This window comes from Syngnathoides biaculeatus, chromosome 5 (assembly GCF_019802595.1).
Source record: "Syngnathoides biaculeatus isolate LvHL_M chromosome 5, ASM1980259v1, whole genome shotgun sequence".
Classification (NCBI taxonomy): domain Eukaryota; kingdom Metazoa; phylum Chordata; class Actinopteri; order Syngnathiformes; family Syngnathidae; genus Syngnathoides; species Syngnathoides biaculeatus.
The window spans coordinates 20,882,552-20,903,448 of NC_084644.1; the positions used below are offsets into that span (position 1 = coordinate 20,882,552).

At 41.2% G+C, this 20,897-nt stretch overlaps 2 protein-coding genes across 9 annotated transcripts in view; both read right to left on the minus strand.

Annotated features, from left to right (window-relative positions):
• The window catches only part of bckdhb (branched chain keto acid dehydrogenase E1 subunit beta), an 85,381-nt gene extending 74,622 nt beyond the window's left edge, over positions 1 to 10,759 (minus strand). Inside the window, exons 1-4 of one of the 4 annotated variants that reach the window (XM_061821101.1) lie at positions 10,638 to 10,759; positions 9,846 to 9,963; positions 7,601 to 7,678; positions 2,471 to 2,539 (exon numbers count right to left, since the gene is read on the minus strand). In XM_061821101.1, coding sequence (XP_061677085.1) covers positions 2,471 to 2,539; positions 7,601 to 7,678; positions 9,846 to 9,963; positions 10,638 to 10,646 — 274 coding nt within the window. In that variant the 5' untranslated portion in view covers positions 10,647 to 10,759. The other 3 variants (XM_061821103.1, XM_061821100.1, XM_061821102.1) reach the window with 3 other exon arrangements.
• Positions 10,760 to 11,657: 898 nt separating this feature from the next.
• The window catches only part of ttk (ttk protein kinase), a 51,336-nt gene continuing 42,096 nt past the window's right edge, over positions 11,658 to 20,897 (minus strand). For 4 of the 5 annotated variants that reach the window (XM_061820586.1, XM_061820585.1, XM_061820583.1 and 1 more), the window contains exons 21-25: positions 20,640 to 20,714; positions 20,374 to 20,550; positions 16,264 to 16,372; positions 11,990 to 12,075; positions 11,658 to 11,911 (exon numbers count right to left, since the gene is read on the minus strand). In XM_061820586.1, coding sequence (XP_061676570.1) covers positions 11,846 to 11,911; positions 11,990 to 12,075; positions 16,264 to 16,372; positions 20,374 to 20,550; positions 20,640 to 20,714 — 513 coding nt within the window. In that variant the 3' untranslated portion in view covers positions 11,658 to 11,845. The remainder of the gene's footprint in view (positions 11,912 to 11,989; positions 12,076 to 16,263; positions 16,373 to 20,373; positions 20,551 to 20,639; positions 20,715 to 20,897) is intronic. The other variant, XM_061820584.1, reaches the window with a different exon arrangement.

Below are 20,897 nucleotides of genomic sequence, written 5' to 3' on the forward strand. Positions count from 1 at the left end.
GTCAAATGAATACACCCAGTTATTTGCGTAATGTACACATGGCATAGAGAGTGGGCTAAATTTCTGCTAGACAATATACAACAAATACAATAATCCAGTCAAGCCGCCCGCAAAAAAATAAAAAATTTTACTATATTTATACAATTATAAGGTGCACTTAGAATTCTATTCTCTCCTATATAGAGCAGGCAGCTTATAATGTGACGCGCCAAATGTCCACACTGAGTTCCAAAATCTGTAAATGTTTTTCTGTGACTAGTCTAATAAAGTGCAACAAAACACACTGGTTGAATTGTTAACATACATGCATTTTAGTTTGAATCAAGCTACCATATGATGGGCGTTCATGAGCCAGTGAGGACCATGTAAGAAGGTTCATCTGGTTACAAACGTAGACTGCAATTGTTCCTCACTGCCTCATGAGGGCCTTCGTGTGGTAGCTTGTATAAATAGTATAACTTGCTAGCAGTTATGCTAACAATGTAACCAATGTGTTCAGGTCCACTTCTTTGGTCTAGTCACACAACATTTACAGATTTTGGAGCTTGTGCACTTAAGGGGAGCTGTCCATTTTGGAGAAAATTTAAGACTTTTAAGGGCACCTTAAGGTCACAAAAGTATGGTACATATCATACATACATCCATGATTTGCAGATTTTCGTTATTTACGAGGGAGTAAGGAACATAAGCCCCACAAATAATGAGGGAACATTGTATACACCAACATACATACACACCGTGTATGTGTGCATGTGTGTGTGGAAACACACACACACATGTGAATAACATAACTCGCAAATAAAAGAATGACTCGAGAAATAATTGACATAAAACATACACTTTAAATGCTATTTCCATGTTGGGAGCGCCGCAAAGCATGATGGGTGTATGTAAACAGAGTTTAAATTGCATGTTTTGTGTCAATTATTTCTTGAGTTATCTTTTATTTCTTTTCTTATTTGGTAGTTCTGTTTGGTGTGGTGTGATGTGATAATTTTAGTTTCAATGTGACACCGTAAACACAACATTGTCAGTAATGACCTGCCTACACACAGGCAGCGTATGGGGCAATGTAAGATTCTTCTGCTTACGGATGTGAAATGCGATCGTCACTTTTTCTTGAGTGCCAGCATATGGTAGCTTACATACACGTTAAAACGCGTACTGGCATGCATGCTAACAGTGTAATGAGTGTGTGTAAGTGTATTTTGTTGGACAAGTCACACAACATTTGCAAATGTTGGAACTCAGTATGCACATAAGGTGCACACATTGTAAGGGGCCATGTCTAATGTGCGTCAACTTAGAGAATTTAAGACCTCTACAATCATGAAAATAAGGTAGATTAAAAAAAAAAAAAAACTTGGCAAGCAAAATCCAGAAAAATGCGGGGCACCCGTGTTAATGGTGTCACACACAATTTAGAAGCTGTAAACTGAAAATTTGAGCTGAGCTGAGCCCTTATGGACTTCAGTCACACATATATATATGGTGTCTTCACCTTTATCATATGAAGTCTACAGGAGCTCCACAAACTGTTGAAAGACAGCCTGCAAGTTTGTTTCAACAGTTGCTGTAGAAACATGCAATGCAACAGTCAAGTGACAACTTCAGTCACAGGCCTAGCAATTGACTCTTTCACTCTGCTCATTTGCCCCATACATTACAAACTTTTAAATACACACGTGTAGACAAATGCTTGCATACTAGAACTGGGTAACTGTTACTGGTATAACAGTGATATCCATTTTTGTTCCTGGTAATAATTGCACTGTTTGCTCGAGTCAGTGCTCTAACCCTAACCTCTGCTAAAAGACACGAAGTCAGAACAAAACAACAAAAGTTACTTTGATTGGCTCATGCTTTCATCATTACAAAACACTAGACTTGTTTCACAGCTGGCATTTGAATGACTGGAGTAGGAATATGCCTATTTGGACCCTCTAATTCACTATTTCTCGCTCTCTTTCTAGTTCCTCAGTCGTGATTGAAATCATGACTCTTGGCAATTAACATAATATGGATAAGCTTTGTGTTTCAGTCATTGCTAACAATTATACATCCACTATTTTGATATATTATTTATCAGCAGTACACTACACAAAACGTATTCAAGATGTGTAGGCAATGATAATGTAAGAATAATAGATGTAATTTTAATTCCACATGGAAAAGATTATCAAGGAAAAACAAGAGAACATGATACGAATATTAACAATACCTTGTGTATTGTACATAAAGATTTGTCACATTACATTTCTAAGGCTACAATGGAAAAATATTTGCAAAAGGTCCTGTTGGTCCTCTAGGTGAACAGTGAATTCTTTCAAGAGCAGCATAAAGTGAGGTTGTTGGGGTTTTTAATCCTCTGGTGCCATCTTGTGTCTAAACAAAAGGCAGAGTAAAGTGCTGCCGCGAAGGGGCTTGATATTATTGTGAAAAAAATTATAGTGAGCAGGCTTAATCTTACCATATTTGTCTCTAAGACCCACTGTACATCGAAACACTCCACCGAAGGCCACATCTTCCCCAAAGATAACTGGAAACAAACAACACAGTTAACTTTACAGAGCATGAGGGGGAAAATAAACAGTGAACAGCCTTGAAAAAAAACCCAAGTCAGTATTTTATAGAGCCACTTTTTGTGGCAATCATGGCTGCAAATTATTTTTTGCCAAGATCTTGCCACATCTTTCCACTGGAATTTTTGCCCATCCATTCGCCAACCTGCTCCAACTCGCTCAAGTTTGATAGTCACTTGCAGACTTGTAAAGGTTCAGACGAATATTGCTATATTTAGCACCAACAATCTCTCTCCAGACTCAAATCACTTTCCAAGTGACTGCTTTTGAAAAACATTCCCACTGCATGATGTTGCCACCATGTTTTGCTGTAAGGATGGAAAAGCTTTGCTTGACAGACTTAATGATTAATTTTGGTTTCATCTGACCACAGCATCCTGGGAGTCTCCCATGCCTTTTTGCAAACTCAAAATGCGCTGTCCTTGTAAATATATTTTTTTAAAACCTGAAAGTAGGCTTTTTTTCTGGCCACTCTTCCATTAAGCCCAGCCCTATGAAGTATACAGATTTTGTCAGGCCTATAGACAAATATTTTAGATATTCTGCTGTGGAAATCTATGGCTACCTGTTACCTTTCAAGACTGTGCAACTTCTGATTAACACCATCATTGCCAGGTAGGTGAGTTTTGGCTGGCAGTCCTCAATTAGCAGGTTTTGTTTTGGGCCCATATTACTTCCACTGGTTATGATGGTGCTCCTGAGGATCATCAAGGGTTTGCAATTTTTTTTTTTTTTTTAAACTCAACCCTGACTTGACTTGTACTTCTCAACAACTGTGCGCCTGACTCATTTGGAGGGCTCCTCCTTCTTTTCAGCTACAGATGCCTCTTGCTGTCTCTGGGGTCTTCACAAAAGGTGGCTACAGAGTAAAAGATCAAGTAACTGTACATAGGTGGACTTAAATGATTTTTTAAGGTAATTGTATCTATCAGGGCGGCACACGGTGGTAAGTGGTTAGACAGTCTCCTTCACACTTCTGAGCATCGGGGTACTTTCTTACCAGCTTCATCCAGCATCTTCACAAGGTCTTTAGCTTTTGTTCTGGAGATGATTAGCACATTTCGGACCAGAACACATTCATCTCTGGGAGAAAGAACATGGCACCTTAAAGGGGAAGTCCGGTGATTGAATTAATGTATCCGATAGGTCATGTCATATGTACTGTACCTAGAAAATTTGAGTTTAGTCCGATATCATTTAAGGTTGTTCTGAGAATATTTTTATTGACAATTTTGAATGCTCCTAGTCGGCGCCATTTTGGCAAGTGACCTACGTGCGCAGATGTGCACAAACAAAGGCTCAGTTACATTCCTACACAATCATGAACAGCACTGATTTTTTGGATTTATCCTCATCTGATGAAGAAATAGCAGTATCAGTTGCTCGAGAAGATGGAGGAATACGTCCATACAGATTTGAACCTGTGGCTGTAAATAATGTTGAATATTCAGATGGTTCTTTGGACGGGAATGACGCGCGGAACACACCATTCATCCATCCTATCGATTTTAGAGTTTGTTTAGGCCAGACAGCGGAGGACTGCACTGAGGAAAGCACTCGTGGCCATGAAGGATGGTAGAACCCATCAGTGGATAGATCTTATATTTTGGGAAAGGTAGTTTTAGCCAAGTGGGTGGCCAAGTGATAATGAAATGATCTTTGGCTTGGTGGAAGTTAATACTGCCTCCACAACAGCGGTGCGGTAGCTCAGCTGATAAAGCATTGGCCTTACAGTTCTGAGGACCCGGTTTCAATTTTCATGCCGTTTTTTTTTTTTTATAGATTTTGTGTGTGTGTGTGTGTGTGTGTGCATGAGTGTGTGTGCATGAGTGTGGAGAATTGTGGAGTTTGCATGTTCTCAGCATGCCTGCGTAGGTTTTCTCCAGACCCTCTGGTTTCCAGTCCTTAAATGATTCTTTTCTTACTGGGCAGAACATGCTACCGAACATTCCATGGATTATTTCTATCCGAATTATGGCAAAATTTCGCAATACAATAAGGTATTCTACTGTGTCCGATCATGGTGGTACTGCATGTGAAGCCACTACAAACTGCCGATGATTTCTTTGTTTGCGTACATGACACATCACAACCTTTGCTCGTAGGTCATGTGACTAGCCAAAATGGCGGCGACCGAGAACATTCAAAATTGAAGATAAAAATATTCTCAAAAAAACCTTAAATGATATCGGATTAAGCTAAAATTTTCTAGGTCAGGCGTGCCCAGACATTTCTACCCTAGAATCTACTTTTCAAGCAGCCAGCCTCTCGCGTTGACGTCACAAAGATCTACCGCTACAAAAATGCTAAAAAGTATTGAGGATTCCTTATTGTGTAAATGTATGTTTGTGTGCCTTGCATAACTGCATGAGCCAAAATTGCGCAACATATCATACTTAACTATGAACATTTTTTGTAACTATCCAAGTTCATGTTGATGATCACTAAACACCATAAGAATGAAAATGCACACCTGGGCTGTGTCACTCACTTCAGTGGATTCGTCTAACTGCAGTGAGAAACACTCAATCTCCAATGTCCTTCCACACATCAACCGTGGCTTCACAGCGCCGTGTAACTGTACTCCTTTACAGCTTCAGAGATTTTGTTGAAGATAATTTTTCCGCCTTATTTTTAAAAGATCGGAACGAGTCAGCTCTGCCTTTTTTACCATGTCTCCATCTTGGAAGGACTTCTTGTTATTAACGATGATGTGACAAACCTGGAATGATGCTTCGTGGTGATATTGTGTGAAAAGTGACTGCTGTGCAGCCAATTGGGATTTTAGTTCATTCACTTTTCTCATACTCGGGTTGCTTTTCGGCAGAATATCAGTGTCGTATTTTCCATAAACAGTTCGAAAATGCCAAAAGACATTTCACTACAGCGGCAGATGAGGCAAACGCACTTCACAAATGACATCGTGAACAAAAGTCCGCCTCCCATTCCGTATGAAAGTGATAAGTTTTTGTCTTTACTTCAGCATCCACTCATGTTTGATAAGATTTCTTAAGCGAGGGCTTAAAATAGGAGGAAGTCGCCGACTAGTGTGTTTTTCTATACTGTGTCGTTTGAACATGTGCAGTGAGCTACAGGTCAGAAAAATACGGTTGATGTCTTTTTTTTTTTTTTCTCGGCACGCCGTCGCGATTAACCAACACTACCAAGTGATCGACTGGTTGATCGCGATTGACGCATTGAGCACCCCTGTTCTCGGTACAGTACATATGACATGACTTATCAGATACATTCTTAATTCAATCACTGTAATTCCCCTTTAAAGCATATGAAAATTGCACCCAAGGATGAGCCAGACTTGTGGATTTCAACAATTCTTTCTCTGATTTCTTTTGATTTTCCCATGATTTCAAACAAGGTGGTATGGCGCTATCTGTTGTGATTGGCAACGTTTTTTTTTTTGGGGGGGGGGGGGCAGGGGGCTAAATGTAAGTGCGAGTCGCACACCGTTGACTTTATGGGAACGACAACCTTCCCAACATGGTGGCCACGTAGAAACGATGATTAGCAACACTGGCCTACCCAGTGTTAATACCTATGCCCGGGAAGATCAATAAAAGCTTGACCTTGTTTGGTCATGTGACTTTCTTGTGCCATTTGATTGGTGCACTAGACATAACGTCACTGAATCTTGAATTGGATTAGCGCAAACATTGACCAGAGTATGAGTCAAAGTCATAGTCTCAAACGCAAAATAGTTGATAAATGAGCAATGACTGATTAATAATAGTAGCAGAGACAATTAGATCATTGTAATGGCATAAATGTACCATTACTTTTTAGCAGAAAGAGCAGTAAAAGTGTTTTTTCCCCAGTCTCATCAACTCGTGACATATCCAAAACTGGTCCCAAGCGCAAAGGTGGAACCTCATGCCGATGCACTCGCATATGAGTCCGGCATGGAGTAATATTCAGAAATTCCATCTGTGTGTGGATGGCGGATGTGTGGAATTGATCTAGCTGTCAACATTCAAGAAGTACGAAAAAGCCTATGACATCAGCGGCGGCGACTCCCTACCCTCTGGAAAACTTCATCAGATATTTACGATTCATGTAAATGGCCCATTTTGAGTTCAAAATGGCGACTAGCCAGTGTTCCGAAAAATTTACCAGTCTTCGACAAACCCAATACACCGATGGAAAACTGAGGCACCACAGTGCAAGATTAATTTGGATTTAATACAAAGTTTCATTGCTAGATGGGAGTAACTGCTATGCAGTGTCCCTTGAATACTATTACATACAGATCAATCAAATAAAATTGTGATATTTCTTTTGGCTTGTCCCGTTACGGGTCGCCACACCGTGTCATCTTTTTCCATCTAAACCTATCTTGTGCATCCTCCTGCTCACTAAAAAAAAGGAAAAAAAAAACATTCAAATTAGTGGTTGTAAAGCCAAGGGGCTGAGTGGTTTTTGCTAGACACTTTAGGGAAGAAACACATACCTTTAATGAGTAAATAAGTAAAAAAAACTCATAAAAACTGAATTGATCGCGTTCAAGTTGAATGGTTCCACTGTACACCGGGCTTTAGTTTGTTGTCTCCCAATAATTTTGACGACACATACATGATTCATAATAATGACAAGTCATGTTGAGATTGCAGTTTTTAGAAATTGTGTGCACTGTTAAGTAGTTGCCAAGATTTGTGCACACACCCTCTACATGAGTAATTAGCATGCTATCAATGACAATGTTACTATATAAGTTTTTAGAGCCCGTCTAACAAGCTTTGACACCTTTTCAAAAATACTACTTTAAGTGTCAGAGAAAATCTGGAACAAAACAATATTAAAATGTAAGTTGGGAAGCTGCTGTGAATATGAAACTCTTCTCAGCTTTCTGAATGTAACAGCAGAATACTTAATCTTTTGTTTGAATGTTTATAAAGTAAACAAAAGCAATTGGTAGATCTCATATTTTACATGTAAAAAATGACTGTATTCTTAATACTCTGTACTAAACCTAATGAATAAAACATATTGTTTTAATGAAATACCTGCTGTGGGGTCACTGGAAAGAGTATTGTCCAAGGCACTTGTAATTGACTGGAACAAATTCATCTTCTGTGTTGGCCCTATGATGAGGTACAAAGACGAAAAAAAACAAGTACTTAACACAATACTTCCACAAGCAATATGTTAATGTGTTATTTGCAGCACTTGTCCACTACTGTATTTAAACTGATAACACTTAAATTATACAACCAGGACTCAATAAACAAAATAGAATATTATTGATCCAAATTTGCATGGCCTGTCCAACATGCACAGGCCTTCCCGATTCTAATCTTTTGTGTTCCGCCTATGTTATTGTAAAAACATTAATTACTAAAAATGAATTCATGAGCCATTGGTGACATCTGAGAATCAATTGTAATTGTAATTGTCATTTAAGCGTGCAATCCCGGCGCAGCACGGTGACTCAGTTGTAAAGCGTTGGCCTCACACTTCTGAGGTCCAGGGTTCAATTGACCCCTCCGTACAGGGCACTTAACAACGCCTCCTGAAGTGACGTCACGCCACGTGCGCTGACGTAAGACAAACAGTAAAAATGGCAAATACAATACAATACATTCTGAACTGAGACAGACTCCATGCTTCTGATTTCATTCAAATCAACGATATATTATAGATTCTAAATACAATACATTATTAACTGAGAGAGACGCCATGCTTCTGATTTCATTCAATCATTCACACGTAGCAATGTTATGCTAGCGGAGAACGTCTCATTCATTTATACGAGACGTGTATTAAAAATCAAATTTAGGGCATATCTTCGTGCAAACACAGTCTGGTTAAGCTTCGGCCGCGAGCCAGCAAGAAATCAATACGTCTGTGCAGTCCGATCATCGCTAAATATCGCTCAACAAAGAATAAGTGTGTCAATCGTTCACACGTAGCGGTGTTATGCTAGCAGAGAACGTCTCATTCATTTATACGAGACGTGTATTAAAAATCAAATTTAGGGCATATCTTCGTGCAAACACAGTCTGGTTAAGCTTCAGCCGCGAGCCAGCAAGAAATCAATACGTTTGTGCAGTCCGATCATCGCTAAATATCGCACAACAAAGAATAAGTGTGTCAATCGTTCACACGCAGCAATGTTATGCTAGCGAAGAACTTCGAATTCATTTATACGAGACGTGTTGAAAATCAAACATAGGGCATACCTTCGTGCAAACATATGTGTTCCGGTTGATATTAGATGGATTTAGTTGATTATGCGGTCTTCCACAAAGTTTGATCCATTAAAGGCATTTTTCATACTGGGTCTTCGGTTTTGGAAAGGGTACGAATCGAACTCCACCAACTAGCCTTTCAGGATACCTGTCGTCACTATTACAAAGTCCGTGACTACACCTCTTAACCATATTTTTGGTTAAATAACACAAATACGTGATAAAACGCTAACTAAACCTATACTGGACCATGCAATGTTTTCTGAGAAAATGGTTTTTGCAGATCTCTGGCCTCTGATTGGTCAGTGACGCAGATTGCGCAATATCTACGGAGGGGTCAATTGCGGGCCAGCCTGTCTGCAATATTAATTGGACACTCTAAATTGTCCCCAGGTGTGATTGTGAATGTGACTGTTCTCTGTCTCCTTGTGCCCTGCGATTGGCTGGCAACCATTTCAGGGTGTACCTTGCTTCCTGCCCATTGGCAGCTGGGATAGGTTCCAGCACTCCCGCGACCCTTGTGATGATAAGCAGCAAAGAAGATAGATGGATGTAAGGAAGGACTCCCAGCACACCTCCAGTATTACTGTTTTATAATCATCTCACCAATTCAGATTAGTTGTGCAGAGAACCCTAACAATACAGCGATTGACACGTGAGCAGACCTGTAATTGCAGTAACTATTTTTGAGAATTGCATGGCTGCAGTGAATGTTGGAATTTGATTTATAAGATTTATATAAAGATGTGACAGTTGTCTCATAATTCAGTGCATGGTTATAGGGACGTTATGTTTTCATAATATATTATTTTATGCGTATTTTCATTCTGGTTTTAGCTCATTTCCCTGACTCATTCTTGTCAATATGGTAGCAACTGAGTATCACTTCGACATATAAAAGTCGTAAGAAAAAGAATTCGACATTGGCTGACGGTTTTGATATTGATTTACAATGTTCACACTGCAATGGCAAATAGGGATTACTGTATCTCGATAAATGTATTTATGTTTCGTCGTAGATGGACGAGAGGAAAAACTAGTTGAACCGCTTGTTACTTACCATACAGTGTCGGGACGAGGTCGGGCTGGAAGGTAAAGTGTGCTGCATGTCTACGCTGTGCTTTGATATGCGGGTTGCAGGTCGGTGACAGTTTCAGCAACGTGGGTCCAAAAGAGGTCTGCGGCACGGTGGAAACGCCAGAGACAGAAAGATTCGAGTGTATCCGTCGAAGTAAAAAACGCGCAGCAGCCGCCATTACTGTTGCGACCGGGTCAAGAACCGAACTGAACTACAAAGATCGTCTACTAAACGGAAGAGCCTAAGTTCAACACAGAGCAAAGAACTGTTTCTGAAAATAAACTTAGCAGATACAATAACAACACTGCTAGATGTGTCTATATGTATATAATAACAGCTTCAAACAAACGAACCTTTTCATCTATTTGTGTAAGAGTCTCATTAAATTGCTGGTACAGTGAATCTTTCTCCTTTTGCTGTGAATAACAGCTCAACTACATACAATTGTTTTGATTGGTTCAGAGAAGGGGGCGTGTTGGCAGGGAACTTGGATCACATCCGGTGTATGTGCAAACTACTTCCGCATTTGGACGAACTATAAAATGAGCTCTCTCTCACATTGCAGATGTCAGACTCTACAAGTGACCGAATATGAGGACATTCCAGCCTGGGTGGTTATTAAAGGTTATTTTCATTTTGTATGTTCAACTGTGTATCGTCGTGTGCAACCACATGAAGCACGTTATTTTTCACGCAGTCAAAAAAAAACATGGAATACGCTCAATGTCCCCCGAGGCCCCGTAGCTCAGTGGCCCCCCACTAGTTTAGCCTTACCTTAGGCATGAAGGTCAATGTGTAGTGTCAAATTTAGTTATACTGTATCTACCGGACTGGGTGTTCCCGGCCTTTCTCAAATCATTGGCCCAAATTCTGCAGGGAGTCTGAGGCTCACGAATGACCACAAAAAAAAAAAAGCATTTCAGAAGCTGCCTTAATTTCGATGCTCACCTGCTTCCTGGGTATCCATCACAACGGAAGCTACATTACAATGCACGTCACCTCACATTGACATCTTTGCCTGGCATGTGTGGTCCACTTCTGTGTGGTGTGCAGGGAAAACCAATACTTAAGATTCAAACTTTTTTTTTTAAAGATGACTATTAAATTACATTTCCTCTTAAATTTAAAATACTGCATTATATTGACAATGCTACTCTATAAACAAGACATTTTTAGATGTGCGCTAACAAAAATATAATTCAAGAGTGTCTAACCAAAGCTTAAACTAATAGAATGCAAACAATTGTGGTTTGGTATTTTTATTGAAAATAAATATTAACAGGTCCAGGAGGAAAAGAAAATCTGTGAACCATATGAATTATTAACTGGATGACCCTTCTTTGGCAGCAACAACATTGACCGTTTTCTGTAGTTGCAAATCAGATCTCCACAATAATCAGGATTACTTGTGAACCATTTCTACTTACACAACTGTTGAAGTTCAGTAAGATTTCTGGGAAGTCTGTTGTGTCTACCTCTCAAGATAATTTCACAGTATCTCAAAGGGGTAGAGGTCATATACATACATATATATATATATATATATATATATATATATATATATAAAACTTATGTGTTGATGTTCAGTTTAGCTCGACAAGTCTATAAATGGAGAATGTTCAAGACTGTTGCGTCTTTTTCCAAAGAGTTGCCAAAGGGAAAACAAAACAAGATTTCTTGAATTATCCTGTATAACCCAAATTACAAATGGGTTTTGTGTAACATTTGATTTTTTTATGGTTTGGCACTGCTCTGTGAGAAATTACAGGAACAAAGGATGAATAGGTGGACTCCTGAGTATACAGCAAGTTTATAATATATACATAACAGGGCTTTAGAATGATCCAAAGAGCGAGGTGAACAATTTTGCTGCAAGGAAAAAAAAAGTGTAATCCAGTTCTGTTCTATCTTGCAGCAATACAACATTTTTACTGCATTAACGTATTAAAAGAAAAAACATTGACATTTCTTTTTCTGCACTGTTAAGTTGACTTAGCACACTCTGCCACATCCAGCTTCCTGCCACTGTTGCACATTTTGGCCAGATTCTGTAAAGAGAAAAACACTTCATAAGTACATGAAATGGTTGGAGAACATAAGCAGGCAACTTTTCAATTAAATCTTACATTAGCAGCTCTGACGATGGTGTTGGGAGACTGAAGGGCTGCAAGGTCCGTTAGGATTTTTTTTAGATCACTGTTGCATGGACGTTCTGAAACAGTTGAAAATGTGTCACTGTCAAATGGCCCAACAAAGTCAGTCTTTTAATCTAATTTTGTTTCTTTTTGAATGTTCCAAACTAAGATTTTTGCTCCTGCAAGCGTTTGCATCAATGCTCTCCATCACCTTAAACTAGCTGCTCACCGCTTACAGTGAACAAAATAAGTATTTGAACACCCTGTTACATTGCAAGTTCTCCCACTTATCATGGAGGGGTCTGAAATTTGCATTGTAGGTGCATGTCCACTGTGAGAGAGATAATCTAAAAAGAAAAATCCAGAAATCACAATGTGTTATGTTTTAACGATTTATTTGTGTGATACAGCTGCAAATAAGTATTTGGCCACCTGAGAAAACCAATGTTAATATTTGGCACAGTAGCCTTTGTTTGCAATTACAGAGGTCAAATGTTTCCTGTAGTTGTTCACCAGCTTTACACACACAGCAGGAGAGATTTTGCCCCACTCCTTCACACAGATCTTTGACAGACAGGTTTCTGGGCTGTCGCTGAGAAACACGGAGTTTCAGCTTCCTCCAAAGATTTTCTATTGGCTTTAGGTCTGGAGACTGGCTAGGCCATGCCAGAACCTTGATAAGCTTCTAATGGAGCCACTCCTTGGCTTTCCTGGCTGTGTGCTTCGGGTCATTGTCATGTAGGAAGACCCAGCCACGACCCATCTTCAATGCTCTGACTGAGGGAAAGAGGTTGTTCCCCAAAATCTCACAATACATGGCCGCGGTCATCCTAAATACAGTGAAGTCGTCCTGTCCCATGTGCAGAAAAACGCTACCACCCCTATGCTTCACAGTAGGGATGGTGTTCTTGGGATGGAACTCTTCATTCTTCTTCCTCCAAACATGGTTAGTGGAATTATGATCCAAAAGTTCAATTTTGGTCTCATCTGACCACAAAACTTTCTCCCATGACTCCTTTGTATCATCCAAATGGTCATTGGCAAACTTAAGACTGGCCTTGACATGTGATGGTTTAAGCAGGGGAACCTTCCGTGCCTTGTTTGACTTCAAACCATGACGTCTTAATGTATTACCAACGGTCACAGAGGTCCCAGCTCTTTTCAGGTCATTGACCAAGTTCTGCCTTGTAGTCCTGGGCTGATTTCTCACCGCTTGCATTCCATTATGTTACCTACTTGGCTCTTGCCGTATCTCCATGTAGCTTGCCACTTACACGTTAAAAAAAGTTGCTGCGTGGAGAAGGCCGCAGTGATCATCGCTCGTGATTGGTCCGTTTTAGTCAAATGGTGTGATGACGTACTCACCGTTCTTCCCTGCTCCACATACCATCTACATTGCCACCTTTTTAAATCGGTTTCACATCATAAACTTATCATTCGGTCATTTAGGTCCATTTGTTCAAGTAGACAGTATTACAGGGTCGCCATTGTTGCTTTGTTCCTTGTTACAGAAAGTAAAGTAAAAAAAGCTACTGGAAACAACAAAAAAGAATGAAGGAAACACTACAAGGTGGCGTCCTAGCCAATAGCAACATGGAGGTCAACACTCAAAGCTGTGAAGATGATCAAAGACTTCAGGAGTCATCTTCCGCTACAGCTGCCCCTCAAACTGTCCAACTACTCTTGTGTCAACCGTCAAGATCTCCAAAGTTCCTGGGAATAACAGACTCTCAGGACCTTAAAGGTCCACTGTCATGAAATGCATGATTTTTAGCATGTTATTAATGGGGAAAAAAGGAAGCCAGAATGGACCCATCCATTTTTTCGCCACACAGCATGATTTTGACGTGTATGGCTTTTTGTCACGTCCACCATGAAAATCCTCTTGATAGATTTGTTTTGGAGAAGGAGCAAGAAGTGACGTTAGTAGCACATGCCCACTTAGGCGGCTTCATGTGTTTGTACCAGTTTTACTTTGTAGCTCTTTGTTCCTTCGTGTCCGACAAAATGCCGACTCGTATTGCTGGATATTGCTCGAACACTCGGGAGGATGGATCCACTCTTTATACTTTTACAAAAGACCCGGTTCATCGTGAAAACTGGATTGCACAGGTGCAAAGGATGAGAGCTTTGTGGGTTCCAAATGACAGCAGTCACTCACATTTGAAAAATGTACGGGTGTAGTCAGTCATGCTCGCAGATATAGTTACGGGTGTGGTCCACCAGTCATGCCCGCAGATAAAGTTGCGGGTGTGATTAGGGATGGAATTCTCATGACCTTAAAATAACTTACTGGATGAATATAAATGTAAATTAAAAATCAAATAAACAAAAACATAACTAAAATGGAAAACTAAAATTTCAAACTCAGAAATGATAATTTCCAAATTCAACTGATATTAATAGAACATGATATAAAACGGTATTTCAAATATTTCATCAATAAAAATTCTTGATCTGACAAACTATCTGAAGAAAAGTTAAATGCACTGGCCTGTCAAGGAATAAACACGAAGGGTCTGTGCCCGCAATGTTTGGAAATGCCGAAAGTTTAGTTCAACATAATCGGCCTTAGTGGCAACAAGCTCGCGATACATTGTAACAAACATTCCTGTCAGCAATCGTGATGTATTGTTGTGGGGAATGGGGGGGGGGGGGGGCACACATCGCGGGACTCCCGTAAATAAGAGGCCGCCTTGCTAGAACAAGCCTTTATGTGCGTGCGATCGACGTATTGGCCACGCCGGAATCAAGCGACGAGGTGGATGATGGTCTTAATTTTGGGGGGGGGGGGGGGGCACGCCGTCACACTGCCTCGCGATCAACGCAATGAGTACCCATGGTGTAACTGAATTTCCTTTGACATGGCTCATTATGTTGAAGACATTCAACGTAAATGCACTAGCAGTACGTGAAGCAGCTCTGAACATGCGCTTTCGCCCTAACTTCCGTACATGCTCAGTACGATTAACTTGCATTTCCTGTTTCCGGGTGAATACTGGTTGTTTTGGAGCAGGCTTGTTTAGGTAACAACGTTTATGAAATAAACACCTAAATTAATGTCAAGGCTACACAAAATAGTCGACGTCTTTCAATATCTATTTTTTTTACTCAAATTTTAAGAGAGTGATTTTTTGTGCTCGACTGTGCAGATTCGCGAGCACGGAGGGGCGCGAGCGTGGTCACACTTGTCAAATGTGAGTGACTGTGACAGGTAGGTGCGTATAGAGCTATTAAAAAAAGAAATAATACCGTCTCTCATAATGTAACAAAAGATCTGCATACGTAAGACAGGGGTGCTAAATGTGTTGATGTGCGCGTCGGGTCGCCGGCGGCGGCTTCTGCGTCCGCCCTGATGCGGAGATGGTTTGGCCCCGTGCAGGAGGAGAAAGGAGCTTCCGCCTCGGTATGGGTCCTTCTGAGTATGCTACATAATGTTGGGGAGTCTTTTGTTAGCTAGAATTGATAGCATATCTTCAAAATATGGTTCAAAATGATAGGGTAATATTGCCAAGGTCAGTTCACTCGATTGTGAGACGTTTTCTTCAAAAAGAGCTTCCGTGTCAGAAGGGGCGTCGGGAAAAATCTGAAAATCTCTGTTGTTCCTCTGTGAATGTCCCAGTGTGACATCATCAGACGTTGCAGGCAATATGGCTCCCACTTGGATGTAAAATGAGACTTCCGCAATTTAGCGCATGGATGACGCGGTCTCCGCTCATATTTATTTTTTCGCGTAGACATTGAAGTGAATAATGTTATGTGTTTTTCGTTACAATATCTATTTTAGAATGTTTATAGGCATGACACTTGAGCTCTAAGTGGAAGATTAAAATCCACGCTATACTCAACAAGGCGCAGAAAAAGTTGTACTTCCTGTGGCTTCTGAGGAACCACGGCCTACTACAGGAGCTGTTGAGGCCGTTCTACACAGCAGTCATAAAATCACTCCTGTGTTCATCCATCACTCTCAGATTTTGTACTGCTACAAAAAGGACAAACAACTGCAACGGACAATCAAAACTGATAAAAACGGTTTCCCCCCACTCATTTCAAACTGCTCTGAATTGCTAGAAGACACTGCATCATTTTACACAATTGTAAAAAAACAAATAATAAAATAAATAGTGGTATTACTATATTACTGGAAACCTTTTATTGCTCAGTGACTGCTTTTATGTCTTTGTCAACTGACTGTTGCACTCGAGCAGCTCCAACTACTGGAGACAAATTCTTTGTTTTTTACATATTTGGCAAATTAAAATTACCGGGATTTGTACCTGGCTCCGGAGACCCTGGTGCCTTCAATTGCAGGTATGGATGCTCCAGTAGTTCTACAATGGATATTCTCTCTCTCGGATTTCTGACCAAGCACCTCTGTCAAACAAGACGTCATATTAGCCATTAAAAACTTTTTGTAACTTTATGACACAGCACAATAGAACTTCACTGATGCTTTTGCCAATGTCCATTTCGTATTCTTTAAATATAAATGTACACTATACAGTATAATGTTTATTTTTATGGGACCGGTATTTAAAAAAATTTGGAGAGAAAAAAAACGGGACATCGCTCCAAGTGTGTCTAAAAGCCCACGATGGGTTAACCAATGACAGTCTTCCAACAAATTCCAATGTCTATAAAGTGTAGTGGGAGGTTGTGTGTCTACATGTGAGGATTGGTGCTGTCATTGTTGGTGTTCTATATATGTCAAACACACCTCACCCTATGAAATATGACCCCTCACAGAGGATAAGGCTTCAGGTCAGAGGTGCCCAGACATTTTTACCCCAAGATTTACTTTTCAAGGAGCCAGCATTTTCCGTTTGACCGGGGAGGGGGGGGCACGCACGCATCGACGCGACTGCCATGGAGAAAGCAAGAGAGAGACCGTAAATAGGAGGCCATCTTGCTAGAACACGCCTTTATGTGCGTGGGATCGACAGTCTGCCACACCTGAATCAAGCGACGGGTTAGATGATAGGCTGACTTTTTTTTTTTTTTTTTTTGGCACGCAGTCATGCGATTGACCAAAACCGCCTCAGGGATCAACTGGTCCAGTCGATCGTGATCGACAAATTGAGTACCCCTGCTCTAAACAGTGCGTGCTCTGTGCTTAGGAAGGAGCGCCTCTGAGAATGAGCCATAGGGGAAAGAATTTGACCAGCCATGGTTCTTGAGTTTCAACTAATGATTGGATTTGGTTAAACAAGTAGTATAATGAAGGCAAGCAAAATAGCTCATAGGCATTTAAGAGCTGATATCGAACCATTTTTCTTCAGGTAATTTATCTTTAGTAGTCCCATGCAGATATTAAAATGAAAAATAATTAAAGAAAAAGGTTGTTTAATAATCTTTATTAATGATTTTTTTAACTTTTTTAGAAAATGTCAATGTTCAAACTTGTTGCACATTTTATAAGATTATCCTAATATTTTGAATTATTAAACTAAGTACTAAAGGATTTCATCAGGGTTTGTCAGTTTTCACTGCACTAATCTTACTTTTCTTTTTGCCGTGGTATCATTTCAGTACCAATTTCGAGGGATTTCATCCAATTACAGTATCTGAAGCCTCCTTGAGCAGTCACCTTATCATGGTGGAGGTGTTTGTGTATCCCAATGACCTAAGTTGTTTGGGGCTTCACACCCCCTGGTAGAGTAACCTATGACAAACAGGTCATAGGTGATGGACTAGACAAAACACCACTCCATAAACCCCTATGACTCATTTAAAACAAAAACAAAAATTGTGGAACTAGGGTTCCCTTATCCGGACGCAGGCCAAAAAGCCCCCACTCTGGAGCCAGGCCTGGAGGTGGGGCTTGAAGGCAAGTGCGTGGCGGTCAGGTCTGTACCCATAAGGCTCAGCCAGGCATATCCTAAAAGAGAAATATGGATCCCCATCTTCCCATGGGTTCACCATCTATGGGGAGGGGCAATTGGGGTCGTTAGCAATGCGACTTGGGTGTTGGCGCGGACCTTGGCGATCCAATCCCAGACTACGGCAGCTGGTTCTAGGGACGAGGAATGCCATCTCTCTAGCTGGGAAGGAGCCAAGCTGGTGTGTTTCTGTAAGTTTCAAATAGATATTTGGGCTTGTCCTCTGGTACCAGTCCTCTAGAGAAGGTTTGAATATTTCCACTCTGGAATCACTCACGGTGAGAGGTGCCGGGCAGGTGCGAGTATAATTATTGCACCCCGTGGCTCGGCGCCTGTACATTGGGATTCATCCCGGTGGACGACAGTGTAGCCTCCCTCCAGCGTCAGGTCCTCACTGACATTTGTGCATATGGACCAAACAACAACAACTAAGAGCACCAACCCTTTTTAGAGTCCTTGGAGTGGGTGCTGAAACCGCTCCTGCTGGGGAGACCATTGTTCTGGTGGGGAACTTCAACGCTCATGTCGCCAATGACAGTGAGACCTGGAAAGGTGTGATTGCGGGGGAATGCCCAATCTAAATCCGAACATGAGTACCGTTATGCTATTGGACTTCTCTGCTCACCATTGTCCATAACATGTTCAAGATAAGGGTGTCCATACATGCACTTGGCAGCACGACACCCCACCGTTCGATGATAGACTTTGTGATCATGTCATCAGACTTCTGGCCGCATGTCTTGGGCACTTTGGTGACGAGAGGCGAGGAGCTGTCCACTGATTACCACCTGGTGATGAGTTGGCTCTTATGGCAGGGGAAGATGCCGGTCCGACTTGGCAGGCCCAAACGTATTGTGAGGGTCTGCTGGGAACATATGCAGAATCCTGTCAGAAGGCATATCAACTTACTCCTCCAAAAGAACTTCACCCAAGTTTAGGAAGATGCGGTGGACATTGAGTCAAAGTAGACCATGTTCCGTTGCCTCTATTGGAGAGGCTGTAAGTTTGTCTGTGCCTGTCGTGTCAGCAATCCCCGAGACCGTTGGTGGACACCAGTGGTGAGGGATGCCGTCAACATCAAGAAAGAGTCCTATCGAGGATTTTTGGCCTGTGAGACTCCTCAGGCAGCTTCAGTAATGCATCTCTGTTTTTTGCAGATGATGTGGTTCTGATGGCCACTGGATCGGTTCGCAGCAGTGTGTGAAGCGGCTATGATGAGAATCGGCACCTCTATATCTGAGACCATGGTGGAGTAGGTGTGGAGTACGCTCTCCAGGTCGTGGATGAGATCCTGCCCCAAGTGGAGGGATTCAAATATATTGGTCTTGTTCACAAGTGAGGGAAGAATGCAACCGGAGATTGATAAACGGATCGGTGCAATCTCTGCAGTAATGCGGACTTTGTATCGATCCCTTGTTGTGAGTAAGGAGCTAAGCTGAAAGGGGAAGCTTTCTATTAACTGGTAGATCTGCATTCCTATCCTGATCTATGGTCACCAGTTGCTAGTTATGACTGAAAGAACAAAATCCTGGATATAAGCAGCCGAAATGAGTTTCCTCCGCAGGGTGTCTGGGGTCTCCCTTAAAAATAGGGTCAGAACCTCAGACATCCGAGAGGGGCTGAGAGGAAAGTCACTGTTCCTCAGCATTGAGAGGAGCCAGATGAGATGGCTTGGGCATCTGTGTAGGACTCTACCATGACGCCTCCCTGGTGAGGTGTTCCGGGCATGTCCCAGCGGGAGGAGACCCCGTAGTTGCCCCAGGACATGCTGGAGAGACTGTCTTTCGGGTTGCTTGGGAACGCCTCGGGATCCCCTCGGGAGAGCTGGAGGAAGTGGCTGTGGAGAGGGAAGTCTAGGCTTCCCTGCTAAAGTTACTGTACCCGCAACCTGAGCTCATATAAATGGAAGAATATGAATGGATAGATGAACTATGTGAGTCAAAATGTTTGTACTGTGATAGAATTAATACAGTATAAGTTTCTTTCAGCTTGTCCCTTTTGGGGTCGCCACAGCGTGACATCTCAGATGAACGCTCATATTTGTTTGGCACAGTTTTTACGCCGGATGCCCTTCCTGACACAACGCCTCTTGGGAAGTAGAGGGGCCAGTGAGATACGAACTCATGAACCCTGGTTTACCAGACCAGTGGTCTAAGCACTGACCTATTGGGCCTCTCTACAATTAATACAGTATATGGATACTATATTATGGCCACATATTTCCTCATCAAATCCAGTACATGTGACATTGTAATCAACATTGACTAACTTGGAGATTTCATGTTTGTTTTGCTTGTTTTAATGCAAAATATTAATTTGCCTTTTATTGAGAAAATTACTGTAAGAAATTAAAATCCAGGGGAAGAAGACCTATATACAATAAGTGACTGATTATAAATACAAGTTTGGTCACACTTGGAAAAGAGGTTTTACAATCTCAAAATATTTCTACCGGGTTAAATAAAGGATATTGAAATGTGTTTTTTGGCCTCTTACCTTCAACACATCCAGTAAATCCTTCTCTGATATGTCAGGAAATTCGATTTTATGGCAGGAATCAATGATGGCATGTAACTTGGCGATTTGGTTGGTGATGCTTTGGAATGGAGTCTTTCTGTACGTCATACAGTACAGGATACAGCCAAGGGACCACACATCACCTTTTGGACTGATCTTGGAGACAAAACCACCAAAAAGTCAGGAGACAATTCTGCAACCAGAAAGATATTTAGTAATTGTTGAATAAATAATTTGAAAATTACTTTTGAGCATCCTTTCCCATGTTGGGATGAAGTGTCTTTAATTGCCTCAGGGGGCATATAATTCAGGGTTCCGACCTATAAATGAGAAACTATTACATAACTACATTTACTCCTTTTTCTTACACTTCCCTGTCAAACATTCAGTGATTTTTCGTAGGGGTGCCCCAAACCACTAGTTAATATCGGATCTCAGTCTGATAACACACAGAAAGAGACATAGAGACACAAAGACACACACACAAACAAACACACACAGGC